This window comes from Haliotis asinina, chromosome 9 (assembly GCF_037392515.1).
Source record: "Haliotis asinina isolate JCU_RB_2024 chromosome 9, JCU_Hal_asi_v2, whole genome shotgun sequence".
In the NCBI taxonomy this organism is placed as follows: domain Eukaryota; kingdom Metazoa; phylum Mollusca; class Gastropoda; order Lepetellida; family Haliotidae; genus Haliotis; species Haliotis asinina.
In genome coordinates this window covers 8,628,621-8,650,715 of record NC_090288.1, presented here as the reverse complement: position 1 = coordinate 8,650,715, position 22,095 = coordinate 8,628,621, and the positions used below count along the sequence as shown (strand labels likewise).

At 40.1% G+C, this 22,095-nt stretch overlaps 2 protein-coding genes across 3 annotated transcripts; one reads left to right on the top strand and one right to left on the bottom strand.

Annotated features, from left to right (window-relative positions):
* Nucleotides 1-472: 472 nt before the first annotated feature.
* Nucleotides 473-9,217, bottom strand: LOC137295775 (steroid 17-alpha-hydroxylase/17,20 lyase-like). Of its 2 annotated transcripts, none has more exons than XM_067827314.1 (11): nt 9,126-9,217; nt 7,025-7,242; nt 6,554-6,631; nt 5,786-5,884; nt 4,786-4,879; nt 3,920-4,075; nt 3,396-3,604; nt 2,899-3,027; nt 2,244-2,348; nt 1,284-1,418; nt 473-938 (listed from the first exon to the last, which is right to left on the bottom strand). In XM_067827314.1, the coding sequence occupies exons 2-11, from the start codon at nt 7,233-7,235 to the stop codon at nt 592-594; spliced, it is 1,563 nt and encodes a 520-aa protein (XP_067683415.1). In that variant the 5' UTR covers nt 7,236-7,242; nt 9,126-9,217; the 3' UTR covers nt 473-591. The 2 variants fall into 2 exon arrangements, with proteins under 2 accessions (XP_067683415.1, XP_067683413.1); XM_067827312.1 differs by lacking the exon at nt 9,126-9,217 and adding an exon at nt 7,622-7,698.
* Nucleotides 9,218-10,916: 1,699 nt separating this feature from the next.
* Nucleotides 10,917-20,299, top strand: LOC137296661 (uncharacterized). Its single transcript, XM_067828479.1, has 3 exons — nt 10,917-11,214; nt 16,475-16,654; nt 17,389-20,299. Exons 1-3 carry the CDS (start codon nt 10,917-10,919, stop codon nt 17,604-17,606), a joined length of 696 nt encoding a protein of 231 aa, XP_067684580.1. The 3' UTR covers nt 17,607-20,299.
* Nucleotides 20,300-22,095: the final 1,796 nt, after the last annotated feature.

The window sequence follows — 22,095 nt, the reverse complement described above, 5'->3', positions numbered from 1 at the left end:
ACCACGAGAAACAAATCACGTTTGGATTTTGATACCATGACAGCGATTCACTGTGGGATATTGATACCGTGACTATGAGTCCATTGTGGGATATTGATACCGTGACTATCAGTCCATTGTGGGATATTGATACCATCACTAGCAATCCACTTTGGGGTATTGATACCATCACTAACGATCCACTTTGGGGTATTGATACCATCACTAGTGATGCAACATGTCATATTTGGGATTTCACTTTCTCAGTAAAGTGCAAATTCTAGTACTTTTTTGGTTGAGTCCCATCCGGGATTCGAACCCGCTCCCTCAGAGTCAGGCACCTAATCGCCAGCACACAAAGTCAACCGTCGTACAAGTGCGCGAAAGTGCGACAGAGGATTTCCACCCTTGCGGCATATGGAGGTGTTATGCAGTGTAATTTAGCTAACCTGAATACAACTCTCCGTGCATTCAGCTCAGTCACACAATCACAGAATAGTCGCATATTTTATTTACACACATTACAAACCACGTGTATTACACAAATGTAAGTATCCGAACATGTTATCTGTCAGTTATCAGCACATGGCAGAATGGCAAACCATTCAACAGCTATAACCTTGATTCTGCTACAATGTTGAAGTCACGTGGCACATTTGCAAATGATCCCCCATACGATTCAAAGTTCAGTTTGGTTCCAGACGGCAGGGAAATTTTGAAATGCCTCATAATCCCAGCCAACAAGAGGTGAAGCTCGGGTTTGGCCACGCTCTCTCCAAGACACACTCTTCTTCCGGCGGAGAACGGAAGCCAACTCTCTGGTTTCGGGGCCATCTTGCCTGTCTCGTCCAGAAATCTTTCCGGTCGAAATACTTTCGGGTCACGCCACTGTTCCGGGTCGTGATGCAGAGCGTAATGGTTTATGATGACGATGGTGCCTTCAGGAATATCGTAGTCCCCTGAACAGGTTAAACAAATACCATTACATGGATTCTTATACTCTCAGTAATTAATATACACTGATATACTGAGGTGGTTAACGGTAGTTTGATTAAGAAAGAACACGATGAGTGAGTGAATTTAGCTTTACGTCGCACTCTAGACCAAACAATCCAGTGATCAACAGAATGAGCATCGATCTACGCAACTGGAATATGATGACATGTGTCAACCAAGTGAGCCAGATTGACCACCCTCCTCTTACGACAGGCATGGGTTGTTGAAAGGTTTAACCCGGATCATCAGGATGTGCTTGGGGAGAGACAACGGTTTATTTATTCATTGTGTTGGGCGAGACATCTTACCGACTTTGGTATCACGGAGTGTGGTGTGTGGTTGGCCAAGGGGCGGTACTGTTGAAATTCTCATACTCTCGTGCAGCACGGCGTCGGTGTAGGGGAGATCATTCCTGTCGGACACGCGGGGATATTGACGCTCACCTATAACACGAGTACAGGTAAATATCATCACTTCCTTAATAAAAAACTCGCTTAATCACAGTTGTCTTTCGTTTTTTGGAATATGTCACTGATTGTATTTAGGCCCCATTCAGTGATATCACAGCTACGTATCCTGTCAACCGATTTCGAATCAGTACAACAGCTGAATAAAAACAGCAAGTGAGTGAGTTTAGTTTTATGCCGCTTGTAGCAATATTCCAGCACTATCACGGGTGGGGACACCAGAAATAATTGGCTTCACACATTGTACCCATGATGGGAATCGAACACGGATCTTCGCAGCGTCGAGTGAATGCTTTAACCACCAGACTACCCTACCTTGACCTAAAAGCATGAACGCGAATACGACTAGGGCATGTTGACACAAAATTATGAAAATCTCAATTATTGTAGTTCTTAAAGGTGAAGCACAACATGGTCTCGATCACTGCCATTTGTTAGGGGTCCACTGAGAGATCTCCATGATCAATTCAGAGTCGAACATTCAGCGGCTTTTAACCGAGGTCTCTGGTGATCATGGAAATTGTTTAGACACTTCCACTTGCAGAATATGGTGAGTCTCGTACACCTAATGAAACAAACGCACCTGTTGACCTCTTGAGACACTATGTAATGTTTAGCAGCTTGGATCTCATGTGTTTGTCATCGTTACTTATCAACGAGTGTATCGCTTCATATAGAATATTCATTGACTGTTAGGAAATATAACCCCAGTGTTAAGATCAATTTAGTCTCTTGGGATAAGTGCGTTTGTTTGGTGTGATCACAGAATTATCTCTTTCCACCGGGTACCCATCAACGTACCTAGGGCCTGATCCACCTCCTCGTGCACCTTGTCCTGGATCTCCGGGTGTATGGCCAGGTACAATATAGTCCACAACAGGGTGTAGCGGGACGTATCCACCCCAGCTGTGGAAAGTTTTAATGTCAGTATGAGACAACATCCACACGAATTTCCTTGTATTCAGGGGGCAAAAATTTCACTCTTGACACAAAATTTATATTTTTAATGCCAATTTGAGTTGTAAGTACAACGTATATCATTTAGTTCAGGGAACGTCAGCTTAAAGGTTACCTTGACACTAAAATGACAATAGTTTACAGAAACCAACATGCATGGACTGATACGACCGAGGGTCCTAATCGGATCAGGGCCATTATCGGATTAAAAACACCTCTGTCCAGAAAGAAACAACTACAAACTGGATCCTATAATACCACAGCGTTAATGGGTGATATTATGGCAACATTAAAATATATCCTCATGGAAAAATAAATAGGAACACGCAAAAGTGCAAGTGTTTCGTCATGCTATATATTTCAGAGTTGGTGAAAATCTGGAAATAAGTAAAAGGATACTTGTACTTTCATGTTTTCCCCTATTTAATTTGTTTCCAAGAGTATATATTGCTGTTTTGTAATGTATATGTGCCAGTGGCTATATGCAAAAGGCCTTTACCTTCCATTATGTCGAACATTGTCATCGTCACGTGAGAATCTGTTATCTGTGACATCACTTCCGGATCTTCTTCTTCGCGCGCCTCTTCCTGGGCTAATAGCATTGCGTCGCAGAAGTCACGAATGTTATCTGTTTAGAAAGAAACGATCATTGCAACATGGAATCTTTCCCCATGTCCCATCCTCCAAGTAGAGAAACAGGTTTCACAAACAAATGAGTATTGGTTACACATGCGCAACAGGTGATATATGTGCGTGTATTTGTTAAGGAGAGTGGGGTGGTGGGGTAGTGCTATGGCTAGCGCGTTTGATCGAGTTAATGAAACCCACGCCGTGATAATCTGGAACCAATCCCAGGTCTTCGACGTGACGAGTGAACGCTTTAACCACTTGGCCACCCCACCGCCCATTAAAGTAAATACCACAAGCAAATGTAGGAAGTATCCGTGGAGAACGGTGTGCTACCCTACTTCAAACAATAAGAGTTCTTCCCGATACCTTTTGAGAAGGTTCGCCGATGAGTCTCGATATCCCGCCGAAGATAATCAAAGAACTGATCAGCGAGTTTCACCAGTCGCTTCAGCTGCTGGGTGGGGAAGAGACGGAGGGGTGGGATGACGTCTTCAAGGACACCGTTGCCGAACTCGTGCAAAAAGGCGTCAAGACCAGATATCATGTCGTTAAAACGCGTGTCGCCAAGGTCACATCTGGAAGAGCAAGACTGTGCCTTTAGGTGTCGCATCTAGTTTATTTTGTTACTGCAGATACTGTTGCAAAACATGTTATATTTGGGATTATACTTCCTCAGTAAAGTACCGAGTGTTAAGTTAGCTTGAGTCCCATCTGGGATACAAACCCACACTATCAGAGCGAGGCACTTGAACGCTAGCTCACAAAGTCAGCCGTCTAACCCACTCAGCCACCACAGCCAGAGTCGGTACTTGACTGAGAAAGGGTAACCCCAAATATAATATGCATACATTTTAATGCATCATTGCATCCTTGCATAATTACGTACTTACGTTTCATTAAAACACATATTGTTGATGATGTTGAACACGATGAGGGATATAATGCTGTGGGGGTTGAAGGCTCCCTTCTGTTGTTTCATCAGCTCGATTCCTTTACTGAGGGATCGTTCCACACCAACCTCAAGTCTGGTGCCGGTCATGAAATATCTGAAACAGTTTAGTTGTTAAGTTCATGATATTCATGTACACCAAGCTACTTACAAAAGACTGTCAATGAAAAGTAGCACTGTCTATCAATTGAATATACATGGTTTTCTTCAATACAAAATGCACACTGAAACTACATGAACGACTCTATTGTGCCTGTTTGTTTGTTTTCTTTTTGCAGTGATATATAGACTTTTCACATATCCATATATTTTCCAAGACCTATAACGTTTCAGTTCCAAGATACCTGTAGTTCTCTGTAAATGTTACTAGGAGTGCGTGAGTTTAATTTTACGCCGCCCTCGGCAATATTCCCGCTATATTGCGGCGGTCTGTAAATAATTGAGTCTGGACCTGACAATCCAGTGATCAACAGCATGGACATCGATGTGCACATTTGGAAACTGATGACACGTGCCATCCAAGTCAAGCGAGCCTGACCACCCGATCCCGTAAGTCGCCACTTACGACGAGCAGAGTCGCCTTTTATGGCAAGCATGGGTTGCTGAAGACCTATACTACCCTGGATCGTGTTGGGTCAAATTGGGCATAAACCTCAAATACTGAAGCGTAGAGAAACCCTATGCTGTATGTTACGTTTAAAATTATCTATCTTACGTATACCTTCGGAAAACACGTAAATGCATGAATACAAACAGAAGAGGATCAAAGGCAATACCTCATTATGAATAGCTTAGTGTTTTACTTACCTTAAAGCTTTCGTGGCCAGTTTTCGGTGTAGTTTCCACGTAGGACTGTATTGTCCTAACATAATGTTCCGTCCCCCATCGCTTATCAGTAAGGCTGAACACAAAACACATGACACCAAGTTATATGGTTGGTGGGGAGGTTCCACAGTGTCTGGATATCGGGTTATTGTCTAGGATGTGAGCTGAAATGGGGTTTAACGTCAGAATATTTTACTAATGTAACGATGTGTGTATGTGTGGCTGCTCGTACAAGCTGGTTTTATAGTGATAGCTCACTGCGATATAGTGCCGTAGTTGAGCATGAACACTCCACTCAGACACCGTATGCTGACTCCGAGTCGACCAGTCTTAACGTCTTTTGGTAACTATGATGCGATCGGGCCTCGAACCCACGACCTTGAGCTCTCCAGGTGGACGCGCTAAACACCACGTAGGCGGTCCATTGTCTTAAACGGGTATGGTGCTGACAAACCAAGGACTATAATCAGAATCGGATCCTGCTGCGCAAAAAGACAACAACAAGCGGCTTGTTGATGCTCTTGTCAGTTGCATCGTTAAGGAAATCTAGCGATGCAATTTCATCTTTGTTCACCTGACCAAGTAAACAAACGAGTATTCTTGGTTGGTTTGTTGTCAAACATAATACCCAGCAATATTCCAGCTGTATGGTGGCTGTGTGAAATAATGGAGTCTAGACCAGACAAGCCAGTGATCAACAGTATGTACATTGACCTACATCATGAGCATGTTAAACGATGTGTCAACCAAGTCAGCGAGCCTGACCACCCGATTCCGTTAGTCGTCTCTTACAAGCATGGGTTATTGAAGACCAATTCTAAAGCGTAAAGGGACTGACATTTAATGAGGGGAACATTCCTCAGTTATCTCCCTTTACAACTTCACCAACAGATCCTAAGTGTACTTCTGGTATATTAACAATGTTTAAGTAAAATCATAAAAGGGGTCATTATAGTATCTTCAGTATGGAAATATTACAGACACGAGTACGACTGTGGTCTCCCTGCGAAGTCGGCCTGTCGTTTTACTAGCGCCTCCAATACGACCTCAATACTGTTCAAGGACACCATTCGTTCAGGACCTACCAACACAGAAGCAATATATATCATCTTATCAGTGTCTTAAGTAGTATCAAGCAATATATTACCCCTGGAATACGTCTTCACCATGACAACGACAACGAGCAATATATATGTAAACATCAACATGATCATGAATATGGCTATTAGACTAAACATTGTTACTGTCGTCCTGAATATATTTTATGAAGACCAGAATGCGTGAATGCCACGGAAAGCAACATTACATAGGTATCTCAGCGTCACGTAAATAACGAGATAAATCAGTGGGCAGATGTCTTACCACATGGTCTCGTTAGTTGCCTCATTTGACATGAACACGAATTCTATTCCACTTTTTAGGTGTTGATATCAATATGTTACATTCTAATATTATAAGAACATCAAAAACGATATCACACTCATATGAAACAGGATATCATTGTGCAAAACATGCTAAAGGAAGTATCAATATCAATAATTATGGCTTAGCTTTTTGTACCAAATTAAACGTACTACACTATGAAACATTATAACATGATTAAGCATAAAACCAGTTTTAAGATGTCAACACATATGTCTGGTTTATTTGGGAAGGCTTTTCGTAGTGGTACGAAAATGTATATATACTTTTCACATAAATCATCAGAATGTTATTCACAAATGAATGTTTTGTCATAAGTTCGACTCACCCATATGGAACATAATTACTGGCCCATACTTCGACTTCCAGTCGTTTAGCTTCTCATACATGGTCGTATTCTGGAAATCTAGGACATGAAATATGTGATTATTGAGTCTGCATTTTCAGTAAAAAGGACAGTTTATGTTTTAGTCGAAAGCCGTTGTATCGAAGTTGGAGGGACATACGGAAATATTTCAAGTTATACGAGTTACGACATAACCGCAAAAATATTCAATAGGAATTGCGCTGGAACCATGATTTTAGTTCGAAATTATCGAATGTTCGACACAAGGGTATTGCTCATGACCGACATGATCACAATCATAATAACGACATAATCGTTCATGTTCGACATAAGGGTATTGTTCATAAGGGTATTGTTTATGAACTTTTCAAGACAAATATACATGTACAATAAAACAATGCAATGAGAATGAAAAAAAATCAAATTAAAAAGAGTGCAAGAATATTATCTCACCGAACAGGTTCCCCAGTAGTGGCCAGCCTCGGGGCCCCGGGGGTAGCTTATACCTCTTCTTGGTTACAAGATAGACTGCCACCCCGGCGACAGTTCCGACCAGAACGGCCCGACCCGCGAGACTTCTCGGTAGCCATACCTCACACCGTTTGACCAGGTCAAGAAGATGGTCCGAGTAGGGCAGTCTCTGCAGTAGCTCCAGGTCCAGCATGGTCCACCTGTGGCCAGGCGGAGTAATATAACCAGATTTTTCATGTTAGTGAGTCCGTGTTGTTTTAGGCCGCATCAACTAGATCTGTTCGAGGTTAGAAAACAACTAATCCAACTACCCCTCCCATCAAGTGCAACTGAGTCCGCTACACCGATAGCAATATAGCAATAGCAATATTCCAGCTATATGACGGAGGCCCTTAAATAACTGCCTGGACTAGGCAAATCCAGTGATCAATAGCATAAACATCGATCTACGTAACTGGGACACAATAACATATGTCAACCAAGTCAGCGAGTCTGACTACCCGATCCCGTCAGTCGCCTCTTACGACAAGCAAGTGTTACTGAAGATCAGTTATAACCCGGGTTTCCATCAGAACATACCCACAATAAACAAGAATGAACATATGGCAGTGGTGTGTATTTATAAAGGTAGGTCATATTTCAACAACGGCTGCAATATTGTGCAATACAGATTAGTCTATATATCAGTTTAACGAGATGGTGATCCCAGCTTGAAACCTCTTGACACACGTTATCTAACCCATTTTAGTCCTTGACCTTGACCTGTGACCCCCAAGCTATACCTAATTACTGTGCTTTGCGACTGACAGTCATAGATAGATAACTGCAGGTAGGGGTAAGATAATTACAGACAGTAAAATGCTTCAACTAAATATTTTGAGGGTTTTTAGACCCTTAAACATTCAGAATACTGAGTGAATTAACACTTTACATCGTCAGCCATTCTGTTTGGTTGTTGTTGTTGTTGTTGTTTAACGCCGCAGTCAGCAATAGTCCAGCTATATGGCAGCGATGTATACGTAAAAGAGTCTTAATCAAACAACAAAGTGGTCAACAGCATGAGCATCGGTCTACGCAGTTTGGATACAAGAACATGTCAGCGGGCCTGTCCCCCGATCATACTAGTCACCTCTTACGAGAAACATGTCTGACTGAAGATGAATTCTAACTCGGACCTCCCCCATATTGCGACGTACATACATACACACACACAAACACACGCACGCACGCACGCACACACACATACATACACACAAACACACACACATACATAAATACACACACATACACACAAACACACACATACATACACACAAACACACACACATACATACATACATACACATACACATACACACACAAACACGCACGCGCACGCATACACACACACACACATACATACATACATACATACATAGTAAACATTAAACAATATATATCTCTCAAACAATGCAGGAATCCTACTGGGATTGATAGCCGGAAATTGTCATTGGAGAAAAACCTCAATGGCCACCCGTAGTTGACGCTGAAGGCCAAACCAAAGACGTATATATACGTCTTTGGTCAAACAAAGGACAATAAATAATGGGGGTTCTCCCACAGCCGCTCGGATTAAAGTGTTGTTTTTTAAACAATACGAACATTTTGAGATGTCCCCCGACTTTAACGCTTCGGAGTGGAAGAGAAGTCTGTTAAGGGTTGTGATGCCACGATATCCCCCAGAATCCCTTGAGAAGAACTGCAATACTGTTCTGATAATTTATTACACGTGAGCTTTGAGCATATAAGACCGGCATCGAACGCGGGTCTTCGGCGTGACATGCGAACGCTTTCACTGCTAGACTACTCCACTGTTCCTGTACATTAAAAAGCGAATACATCTCCCACAGAAATCATCCTGAACCACATCCGGTGTAGACACGCAGTAGTTAATCTGTCGCGCCAACCACAGGGGCTCAGTGTTGCACACACAGTTCGCTCGTATGGACAGCAGGCGAAAGATCGATTTTAAGCCTAAAGACCATTAGAAAGCATTGACTCACATAAACGGTTGAACAATGAACAATATGTTGCTTTGCAGTACCTTATTAACGTGCTCTGTCCGTTATCTGCATAGGTACAAACGCATACCGAGAATACAAAATCATCTTGACCTGCCGCTGGATAGTTGAGGCTCTAGACGGGGAGGATTGCCACGCGCTATGCTATCTTGACTTGTATAATTTATTAACTACGTGTATTCCTTTACAATGTGGTTTTGTGGACGATTCCAGTTTTTCAATGTCTTGGAGAGTTCCATGGCACAATCTGCATTACCATGCTTCATAAACTATTCCATGTGTTACAGGGGTGTTGGGGCAGCAAAGAGGTTTCCGCGTTCGCTCGTCACGTCGAAGACACAGGTTCGATTCCCCACATGGGTACAGTGTGTGAAACCCATTTCTTGTGTGATATTGCTGGAATATTGCTATAAGCGGCATAAAACCATACTCACTCACTCGTGTGTTAGAGTAAACCTGATGTCAAGTAAAAAACGCCCGACATTTTTTTATATACAGGTAAACATTATTAATTTAAAATTCGTGTTATTGCGAATTAGGGGGAATCAACCAGCTGACATGCCTATCGTATTTAGATCTGGAGAGAAAAAACCAGTTGGTATGCCTATTTTATTTAAAATTGGAGAGAAGGTAACAGGTGGCATGTCTAATATTTTATTGAGAATTGGAGAGAAGCTACCAGTTGGCAGGCCTATCTTATTGAGAGGTGGAGAGAAGCTACCAGTTGGCCTGCCTATCTTATTGAGAGTTAGAAGGAAGCTACCAGTTGACATGCCTGTCTTATTGAGGGGTGGAGAGAAGCTACCAGTTGGCAGGCCTATCTTACTGAGAGGTGGAGAGAAGCTACCAGTTGACATGCCTATCTTATTGAGAGGTGGAGAGCAGCTACCAGTTGGCAGGCCTATCATATGGAGAGGTGGAGAGAAGCTACCAGTTGGCCTGCCTATCTTATTGAGAGGTGGAGAGAAGCTACCAGTTGGCCTGCCTATCTTATTGAGAATTGGAGAGAAGTTACCCAAAATGGGTACTTTACTGAGAAGTGTAATCCAAAATATAACCTGTGATATATTTGACCACCTCTACGTGACACTGTGTGCTCAAAACAAAATTTGATCGAGGGTTTTTACAAAAGAAATCTAAGGAATTGCATCATTGAACCTATATTTATCTTTACAGTGGCAACCTTCTTCCGTTCAATATTGTCGTGTTTGTGTGTTGTGGTCAGGTAAGCACATCAGTATCTTGAACAACATGTCTTCCTGTTGACCTTCCTTGGTCGCAAACATTTATATCAATATTGTGTAACCGATCATAGCGTGGGTTAATATCTCCTACTATGTGCTTTATTTCCCCTAAAGTAGTAAGTGTTTACATTCTGCTTAACAGTCGGCTTTTCGCAAAAGGAAATCTGGCCGACGTGTTGCATTCAACTATATCCCACCATTGTAGCTCAGAACACACAATCAGGATGTTTTGTCTCAAAATGTTTACTATGGGTTTGTTTTCACTGGACCCTTTAGGTGCGTTTTATCAATAATATGCTTTTTCGGCTCCATGAAATCTGCACGGGTAAATATTCAAGTCTGATCATTCCACAGCACGAAAGCATACTTTTTAAAAATCTAAATAAACATTACCATGAAACTTTGCATTGACGTATTTACATAAACAGAGTTTAGAACAATAGGTTAAATCATACTGACGCTGAAAGAAAAAGTATCAGGTGACACTAGAACCATTCAATAGGCTAAAATCTTCAAAAAGTAAATATCTACGAGTCTGCCTGTACATTGAACTTGAACAGAGTGAGAGAGATGTTGGTGACTCTGATAATCCTTCTGACGGGCACCTTATCATCAGCCTATATTGGCTCTGGACTTGGAGAAAAATCAATAATGATGTCGGGCGTTTTAGTAAAGATCAGTATTTTAAGTGAATTTCCAAACGTCCTTAGCGGAGTCCGTTGCGTTGACCTCTGTCTCCAGAATGAGGCTTGCATGTCTGTTTTCTACAGACGGCAACACCGACGGTGTCAACTCCATGACGTGTTGTTCATATCGCCGCAGGACGGCGAAGAAGAGGCGGACACAGTCTACTACAGCGTCAGAACGGGTGAGCATATGGTCACATTATTTGAAACATGACACGTCCAGAAGTGAATGTTGAATCATTTGCTTTCTGAGCGAGTTCTGGTTTTGCTTCGTTTTCACCAATATGCATTCATTCGTTAAGGCTTTCGCTCACTTTCATTCTCATTCGTTCATTCGTTCGTTCTCATTCATTCATGTATTCTCATTCGTTCATTCATTCATTTATTCTTATTTGTTCATTCGCATTCGTTCATTCGCATTCGTTCAATCATTCTCAATCGTTCATCTCAATCATTCATTCCTTTATTCTCATTCGTTCCTTCATTCGTGGTTTCGGAAATGCTTGGATATAGTCAATACTTTGGAACTGCTTTCCAGTGTTGTGAACAAAACTTATCGCGGACGCTTTATATTGTCAACTGTGTCGTGTGGGGTAACCAGCTTATAGCTTAAACAGAATGTAGAATTCCGTAAGTCAATGATCATGTATGATATTCATGCAAAGACAATATTACATATTCAGTAACGACTTTGACATTATGCATGATGATATTCATGCAAAGACAATATTACATATTCAGTAACGACTTTGACATTATGCATGACGATGTTCATGCAAAGACACTATTACACAGTCAGTAACGACTTTGACATTATGCATGACGATGTTCATACAAAGACACTATATACATGATATTGCCACTTTCTATTCATAAATAAGACATTTTAGTCATGGCATTAAATAATATAATATGAGAGTTGTACAAGAAAGCTTACCTTAAACAGAATGTAGAATTCCGTAAGTCAATGATCAGTCAGGGAGGTGTTTCAACATTTATTGTGAGGTCAAGTGTGTAATACATAAATACATATACATAAAAGATATTTAAACAATAATCGAATATACACATTTTGAGGGGGAATTAGCGTCTCAAATGGTCGAGCTTAAATCTGTAACAGTTATAACATTTCCTTTTTCAACATAACATCAAATACTAATCATAATGGGAAAGCATATTCATACAAATCCTTTTAACACATATCTCAATTGTGCCTCAGCTGTCGTTATGTAAAACATATATAAATGATATTTGCTACTGAACCAAATATTCACTTTCGTTCACTATTAGCATAATGATGATGCAAAGTACATCTAATGTGTCCATACATGAGTGCAACACAGGCACAACTAATCCATGACAGCACATCTACTACATCGACTTTGACATTATGCATGATGATATTCATGCAAAGACAATATTACATATTCAGTAACGACTTCGACATTATGCATGACGATGTTCATGCAAAGACACTATTACACAGTCAGTAACGACTTTGACATTATGCATGACGATGTTCATACAAAGACACTATTACACAGTCAGTAAAGACTTTGACATTATGCATGACGATGTTCATGCAAAGACACTATATACATGATATTGCCACTTTCTATTCATAAATAAGACATTTTAGTCATGGCATTAAATAATATAATATGAGAGTTGTACAAGAAAGCTTACCTTAAACAGAATGTAGAATTCCGTAAGTCAATGATCAGTCAGGGAGGTGTTTCAACATTTATTGTGAGGTCAAGTGTGTAGACAAGAAATCACTGACCTCCTTTTTATAGCCGAAACACTACTGATCAATGTTGGAATTCTTTTGTGATTGGCCTAAAAGGTGCAATCGGTGTTTTAATTACCATTTTGATTGGTTGACCAAGATCAGATATTTTTACTATTGGTCACTGATTGAACAAGCCGAAATGAATTTTTGGAAGGGTAGTCACGTGACCGTGACAGGATTATTACACCGACTTAATTACGGTTTGTTTTACAACTTCCTACAGCTGATGTCACCTGGCCGTGACAACAGTAGTTGGGGCTAATTAGCTTGGGGTTAATTAGACTGGATTTATTGCAGTTGTGGTCTGGATGTCTATACCACGTGTCATTAAGACATTTGCTAGTGCAATAAACAATAGCTTGAGTTTTAAGAGTGACATGTTCAATGGTATATGGCCTGTGTTAATTATTCTTGCCAGGTGCGTTACATCAGTTTGAACCATGACATGAAGGCTTATTAATGTGACATTTCAAAATTGCAACTCTTCAAAATGAATGTGAACTCACAGAAAGATATAAGTGGCAAACATATACAAAATACATACATACAAAAAAAATATACAAATATGAAGAATACAAAGATAAATTGTGCACTGTCACAATACCCTCGGGTGATAACAAGCTTTTGTCCTCAAAAGCAAAACAGATGAGGGTTCAAAGTTTTGAAGAAAGAATGTGACAATGAATGTTTACAATAATCAATAGTTGGTGCCCTTGTTTGCCCTTTTAAGTACTAGACTAATTGTGGTCATTTGTCATCTATATGTGACTATTGTAGGGATGAAGAATATTGTACAAACCATGATGGGATATAAAGATAGTAGCTGAATAAGGATGTTTTAAAATTGCACGAATGCGTCTTGCTTTAAAGCAGTTCCAGCTAGGTGCAAAGAAAGCCCGAATAGAATGCATCGAAAGAGGAACATAAGTCCTGAGAAATATGGAAAATCACAGTTTGATGGGAATAAGTCTTGGGGTGAGAAATGTAAGACGTCTCTTACATATCCCTAGCACTTAATAGACACATATTTACTATGCAAATTGTTGAGGCTTATTCTCATCATTGTGCTAGAAGGTTGATAGGAAAAGACTTGAAAGAGAAGAGAGCTTGTTTAGGTAGAGAATTGAACATTGTTACATCTGATATGGTACGTATGAAAATATTTATGAGGCAGTCTTGAAGAAACATGGGTTCTTACATCTTGTGGCAGTTGTGGTGACATGAAATCTGTCCAACATGTAGTCACGCACTCTTTCTGCCCCAATGTGGACCACAGAGTTGCAGCGATCCAAATCTTTCTCTCGGGCAGTCCAGTTGATCTTCAATGGGTGTGTGCACTGGAAGAGCATCAAACCTGTCAACTCCCAGGTGCTTGATTTTGACGGCCATTGTTAGTGGAGCTTGTGGCACAGACGGTGGGGGAGTGGTTGGCCTGATGGTGGGAGCTGGTTCTCTACGTGGTGATTGTGGAACAGCTGGTGGGGGAGTATTGGGTCTGACTTGACCGTGCTCTGTGTGGGAGCTGCTCCGAAGTCCGTAGGCGTTGAAGGATGGCGTTGTCCCTTTCTGTCTTGGCATGTGAGAGGTTTAGGGAAACCCTTTTTCCACCATTTGTCAACCTGTCAGCTGGTTCTTGTGGGGTAACCAGCTTAGATCCTTAAATAGAATGTAGAATTCCGTAAGTCAATGATCAGTCAGGGAGGTGTTTCAACATTTATTGTGAGGTCAAGTGTGTAATACATAAATGCATATACATAAAAGATATTTAAACAATAATCGAATATACACATTTTGAGGGGGAATTAGCGTCTCAAATGGTCGAGCTTAAATCTGTAACAGTTATAACATTTCCTTTTTCAACATAACATCAAATACTAATCATAATGGGAAAGCATATTCATACAAATCCTTTTAACACATATCTCAATTGTGCCTCAGCTGTCGTTATGTAAAACATATATAAATGATATTTGCTATTGAACCAAATATTCACTTTCGTTCACTATTAGCATAATGATGATGCAAAGTACATCTAATGTGTCCATACATGAGTGCAACACAGGCACAACTAATCCATGACAGCACATCTACTTCACTTACATGTTCAAATAACGACTGAGATATTATGCATGACGATGTTCATGCAAATACAATATTACATAGTCAGTAACGACTTTGACATTATGCATGATGATATTCATGCAAAGACACTATTACACAGTCAGTAAAGACTTTGACATTATGCATGACGATGTTCATGCAAAGACACTATATACATGATATTGCCACTTTCTATTCATAAATAAGACATTTTAGTCATGGCATTAAATAATATAATATGAGAGTTGTACAAGAAAGCTTACCTTAAACAGAATGTAGAATTCCGTAAGTCAATGATCAGTCAGGGAGGTGTTTCAACATTTATTGTGAGGTCAAGTGTGTAGACAAGAAATCACTGACCTCCTTTTTATAGCCGAAACACTACTGATCAATGTTGGAATTCTTTTGTGATTGGCCTAAAAGGTGCAATCGGTGTTTTAATTACCATTTTGATTGGTTGACCAAGATCAGATATTTTTACTATTGGTCACTGATTGAACAAGCCGAAATGAATTTTTGGAAGGGTAGTCACGTGACCGTGACAGGATTATTACACCGACTTAATTACGGTTTGTTTTACAACTTCCTACAGCTGATGTCACCTGGCCGTGACAACAGTAGTTGGGGCTAATTAGCTTGGGGTTAATTAGACTGGATTTATTGCAGTTGTGGTCTGGATGTCTATACCACGTGTCATTAAGACATTTGCTAGTGCAATAAACAATAGCTTGAGTTTTAAGAGTGACATGTTCAATGGTATATGGCCTGTGTTAATTATTCTTGCCAGGTGCGTTACATCAGTTTGAACCATGACATGAAGGCTTATTAATGTGACATTTCAAAATTGCAACTCTTCAAAATGAATGTGAACTCACAGAAAGATATAAGTGGCAAACATATACAAAATACATACATACAAAAAAAATATACAAATATGAAGAATACAAAGATAAATTGTGCACTGTCACAATATCACTGAATATGACAGACCATCGTCATATACAGTAGCGTGCCATGTGGTACCGGGCAGATGGATGACGTGACGTCACTGACACACGTAAGGAACAGTTCATAATTTGTACCTAGGGGGTGAGATAATGCTGTCACACTGAACGACCAGTTCCCTCATAAACCTCAAAAAGCACAAAAGAAAACATACAAAGTGAACACCCTCCCCACCCCGACAAGATTGGTGCTCCTCAATGTCCCCACAATAAAATGGGAGACATGCACACACCTACACCTTACGGCACGCTATTGCAGCGTTAAACAACAAACCCTGATACACTCATTTGTTGTAGATATAGATATAAGATTGTTCATGTATATCTCTCCACAATGGAAATCCAGGATAGAACTGGTCAACACTAGCCCATACTGAGGCAACTAACGGGATCGGGTGGTCAAGCTCCCTTACATGCCATGGTATCCCAGTTGTGTGGATCGATATTCACGCTGTTGATGCCTGGATTGTCTGATCCAGACTATTTACAGACAGCCGCTATACAACTGGAATATTGCTAAACTAAACTCACTCACTCATATCTTAGATATTTGTCCGCCTGGCTTCCTCCACAACCGCCACCTCAATATCTGCTACCAGCTTCATCTAGACAGACGTAATGCCGACGACGCTCTTGCTGACTGCACATCAAGAGGACAACATCTTGTTGTTATTGACAACGAGGACAAGCAGAACCACGTCGTCAAACAGATGAAGTCGTCATCAGGTTTGCATATCATCGCCTCTTACTATGGTGTATACACTTTCCAAAGTCTTTGGAAGGAAAAACAAACATGCATTTCAATGAACCAGACTAGATTTACTGATTTGGTCCTTTTGCGTTTCTAGAATGAAGGTCATATCGTATTGTTCAGTTTATTTCCATGTCTACATACTTATTGTTAGGCAGTACAAAATGATTAAACGTGGTATGTGTATGAAAGTGGTACCAATACAGATTCTGTGTTTCAGTGGAGTAAACAATTCAAATTAAAGAGGCTGGCATCATTCTGAGTGCAGTTTTACCATTTCCTCTATCGGGAATTCTAAAATGGACCACCAAATAGTTTATAGTTTAAAATGTACAAATTGTTGTAATGCAGAGACTGCATTGTGTGGAAATGCATGTGTATAAGAAAATTCATATGTGTATGAAAGTGGAAATAGACTAGAATCACTCCTTTAAATGGCTTGACAACGGTTCAAGAATCTGTATCGAAACGTCGTACTCACGATATAGAAGAAGTTGATGACCATCAGGTTTGTTCTATATAAATATTTGTGTTGATAATCTGTGTTCTTATGCTCCATAATTAAACAAAAAAGGAAGGTGCCTACCTGGGTGAAGTCCTTCCTTTTCGTGTGGCAGGGATTCTTTAGCAGTTAGTCATACATTTACAAATTAGATGAGATCATTGCGTATTGAAGCATTTATTTATAGTGACTCGTTCTTATTTTCAGGCACTAGAAGTTGCAGTTACATCATCGATGGATCCGATGCAGCAAAGAGAGGACATTGGGTATTTCATGATGGCCGGAATATGACGTTTTTGCCCTGGGCTCCGGGATTTCCCGAAACTGGCAGAGGCAAGAGCCACATCATTGCTAGGAGAGACAGCTTTCTTTGGAGAAATCTGCAAGGGGACGACAAATGTTACATTTGTGAACGGGATGTGTGACATGCACATGGTTTCAGTCACTGGATTGCCTGGTCTTGATTTATTTACACGCTGGGACGTATTCGGAAGTAACAGGATACCCTGTGTTGTCTAGTTTGTTTCCAGAGACCCAGTATCAGTGTTACGTCACAATGAATTGTCCATGACATCATAAGCAAACCCGTTCCAACTGCATCTACGAAAGCATTTTGAATCCGTCAAAGTAAGTCGTAGATGGTGGCGGGTCGTAGGAACAGGCAAATAGCCGGGATTTAGGTCTAATGTCCAGTGGTAATGTAAAGCAGTATTACATAAAGGACAGGCATGGATCAGCCCAACCAATCAATGTGAAATACAACCAACGTTTGTCTTCTTGTGAAAATAACTAACGCACTTATGTGACTGGGGTTCAACAGCTGACATTTTTCAGTAAATTTACGATGTTTGTTTATTGTTTAACGCCGCGCTCAACAATTTCCCAGCCCATGGAGGCGATCTGTAAATAATAGATGGCGGTCCACTATCAGCGAGCCTGAATAAAATGGGCACGGTAAACAAAAGTGGAATTCACCTTCAACTTTTGAGATAAAACATACAATGAGCATAACCATTCTTGTCTTGGTATCTTGTGATATCCCACCATTTCTGACTGAAGACTGTCAATTTACAGCATACCTTGGGTAGATGTTGACACCAAGTTATCGAATGCAGTTGTAACACTGGAGATTACCTTTCATGGAAGAAAACAGTTCAAGCTATTTCGCATATTGTGAAACTAACAATTAACAAATATCACGAAACGTTTCAAATTGGGGGAAAATGTTATTGAAACAGTGTCAAATTACAAGTTCTTGGTGTTTAATTGTCCTCTTCCGGTTCTTGGTTCTTAAGGCAAAAGATTTCAGCTCACCAAATACGGATGGTAGTTCAGATACTTCTGTCCAGATTAGGTAAATGTTCGGGTCTGTCTACCGATGTCTGCTTCCATACTGTTTTATGTTAAAGTGCTGCCAATTTTGGCTTATGGTTCGGAAGTCAGGGGATCCCAATGCCAAAGGAGAGGGCGGTGCTTAGTGAACTTGAAGTGCAAAATCATTGGATCATTTCTTATGAATTTGACCCGAGAAGGTCCCGGGGTAGAATAGGTGTTCAGCAACCCATGCTTGCCATAAGAGGCGACTATGCTTGTCGTAAGAGGCGACTAACGGGATCGAGTGGTCAGACTCACTGACTTGGTTGACACATGTCATCGGTTCCCAATTGCGCAGATCGATGCTCATGTTGTTGGTCACTGGATTGTCTGGTGCAGACGCGATTATTTAAAGACCGCCGCCATATAGCTGGAATATTGCTGAGCGTGGTGTAAAACTAAACTCACTCACTCACTCATTCTTTTTGTAACATTGTTTCTCTGGTGCCTATTACAAAATCCTTATATCCCCCTCTTCATTCAAAACATAGCAAATTATGCTTGCAATTCTAGTTGCCCCAAAAATCTCTTTTTACCAAGTTCCTTGACTTGATTTAAGCTTTAGATCTAGTGCATATGTTAACCCTATTTCAGATCACAGTGGTAGTGATACTAATACCAATACTAAATTTTCGTTACATCTGCGTTTAGGGGATTATCCAAGGCAGATCTTCAAAGAGAGTGACCTCCCTTCGTTCTTGACATCCCAAACCTCTGTGGGCCAAACCTCACGGTTATGCTGCGGGTAGAGAAGAGAGAGTTGTGCTGTGAGGAATTTCTCACAGGTGCCCTCCTGGTTCCAGTTGCCTGTACTGGGAAACAGTTCCTAAAACACTATTTGCACATATGCTGAATGGTATATAAAACCAAATGTTTTACGATGGATTCTATAATAATCTTATAGAATTATCCAGACTATCAACAGCCATTCCATGAACACATGGGTACAGTCTGGTACAATATTACACAATTTCTGGCCAGATTGCACGGCCAACTTTCCGAGCACATCAAGCAGAACTCACCAATTCCAGTTCCGCACCAAATGTCATATACTTAAAAATGCCTTTACTCACATAAGCATAAGTCATGATGATAAGCATGACAGTACTAAATACTTCAAATTGTAGTACGTTTTTATTACTGGATGAATGTGCTTTAAAACAGCATAAACATCTAACACTAGTGCGGCGTAAATCTAAACTCACTCACCCATTAATTGAAATATTTACAGCTTTATAATACAATATTTCTTTTAGGGACCTCTGGATCTTTATAACTTAACTTTTTTGTCCAAGTAGTGTCGCATGCATTCTCAAAATAAAAAAAAAGATATACACGTTGTTTGTCGATAAAGGTTTTTTGACAAATGCTGTGAAACGCACTAAATGATCAACGTTAGACTAAAGTGGGAAGGAAGATATCACCAGAGATTACATCACAACCAGTAAAGAGGTCACTATACTCAACAGCACCAGTTGTGTGTTTGTTTGTTGTGTGTTTGTTTGTCGTGTGTTTGTTTGTTGTGTGTCTGTTGTTTGTTGTATGTTTGTTGTTTGTTGTGTGGCTGTTTGTTTGCTGTGTGTGTTTGTTGTGTGTTTGTTTGTGTGTTTGTTGTGTGTTTGTTTTACATCACAACCAGTAAAGAGGTCACTATACCCAACACCGCCAGCTGTGTATTTGTTTGTTGTTTGTTGTGTATTTGTTGTCACCCGCTTCGGATTACATTAAAACTATTTTCGTATTCCCTCATTGTTCGGGATATTCTGACTGTACGGCGTTCAATTAACATTTCTGTTATTAACAAAAACATTACAACAAAACTCCTTATTTCCAAGGACGCCTAGGTGGCCTAAACGTCTGGCCAAGAAAAATCGGGCCTGACCGGACCGCCCGATAATACTAAAATAGACTGTAGAGTATTAAACCGAAATCGGCACGTTTTGGACAGCTACACCTTATGTCTTCATAAATGTACAGTTTGATTGGAAATAGGCAGTTAACGATGAAAACAATACAGCAGTAACTTAATATCGAGATTCTCGAGGAAAAGACACCGTCTTGTTGCTATGCGATTTCCCTGATATGTCTAAGTGTACATGCTAAAACGGTTATCAAGCAAGCGATGGTCACGGAAGTGAAAGGGAGGGGCCTTGAAAAGATGGGGTGGTGGGGATGATGGACATATATACAGAAATGAAGTAACGTCCGAAATTAGGAATTCACGTATTCAGTAGTCGATTAGTTGGTAAACACTACATCACACCAAATAATTGGCAAATGCCAAATATATCCACTCTGTAAGAAACAGTCCATGTACTCTTGTACCACATCACGAACAATCACGTCTTTGATTCGTTGTTATTAACACTTGGTTAGCTCTTTCAGTATGTGTTCGCAGATTACCGATATTTAAACCTCGTCGACACACGGATTACGTCTGAATTCCACAGATTTCATTCCCTGTAAATACCCCAGGTTCGTAATTATTCAAGTATACACCTTAGTCACCACAAGTCCCAAGGGATATATTTTCTGTTTGACAACCGCCGGCTGCCATCGCGACCCGAGCGATTCAAGGTCATTCCGAAATACAATGTTTACATTACCGAGTTGCCTCACGGTGCTGTCACAACTATGCAGGTTTCATCGTTTTTCTGTTTGAACATATTTTATTCAGTATTGAAAGGGACTGGGTGCAAGGTAATCAACTTATTAAAACCCGCTTCCGACAATTACATGAGAAAATGAATGTACTACACAATGAACAGAGGCCAGACGTACACGTATTGCACATTAACTGAAAATTCGAAACGCCTACTTTGCACAATGAATTTATGGATTTGATTACAAATATTTTCATTTATGTAGTTTTGGGCAGAAAAAAGGCTGCCGCACAGAATTGTGTTAATATCTAAGATTTAGGATTTCAAAGCCTTGTATCAAACCAAACCTGCAGTTGATATACTTTGGATATTACAAAAATAAATGATTGGCATCTTCCACCAGATCACCACAAAGGCAAACTTTACTTTCAGATAAATTGACTCGACAAAGATCAAGCATTTCAACAACTACATGAATGTCTTACCTTAGTGTATTATATTTATCATCGTTTCACAAAACAAGAAATATTTAAGAATTGTATCAGTTGTTTTTTGGTTTTTTGTTGTTTTTTTGTTTTGTTTTGTTTTGGTTTTTTTTTCTTGGGGGGTTGATAATTTAAATACAAATTATGGAAATGAACTGGTATATTTTATTGTGAGTGAGTGATTATTCCATAAATACGTATAATCATGGATGACTTTTGGAGAACAGTGGAATAGCCAAATAATACTTGCTACCCAAACTGTATTGAGAAATATTTTCAGTTGAAGATAGAAGTAGGTCTATAAAATTACCCAGACGTGTATGTTATCAATTTTACCAAAAAAACATTTGTAAAATGACTTTCATGTATGATTACCGAGTTCTCCTGTTCACGATCTTATGTATTTAACTGCAATGCCTGCATAGTATTCACCCTCATTCTTACTAGTATCA

Bases quoted from the DNA above. Each gene is read 5' to 3' on its own strand.
- LOC137296661 (XM_067828479.1), top strand. From the start codon at position 10,917: ATGTTGGTGACTCTGATAATCCTTCTGACGGGCACCTTATCATCAGCC. The intron at 11,215-16,474 runs GTGAGCATATGG...CTCATATCTTAG, and splicing joins CTACTACAGCGTCAGAACGG to ATATTTGTCCGCCTGGCTTC. The intron at 16,655-17,388 runs GTTTGCATATCA...TCTTATTTTCAG, and splicing joins ACAGATGAAGTCGTCATCAG to GCACTAGAAGTTGCAGTTAC.
- LOC137295775 (XM_067827312.1), bottom strand. From the start codon at position 7,644: ATGTTCATTCTTGTTTATTGTGG. The intron at 6,632-7,024 runs GTGAGATAATAT...TTCATGTCCTAG, and splicing joins ACTACTGGGGAACCTGTTCG to ATTTCCAGAATACGACCATG. The intron at 5,885-6,553 runs GTGAGTCGAACT...CTGTGTTGGTAG, and splicing joins AGTAATTATGTTCCATATGG to GTCCTGAACGAATGGTGTCC.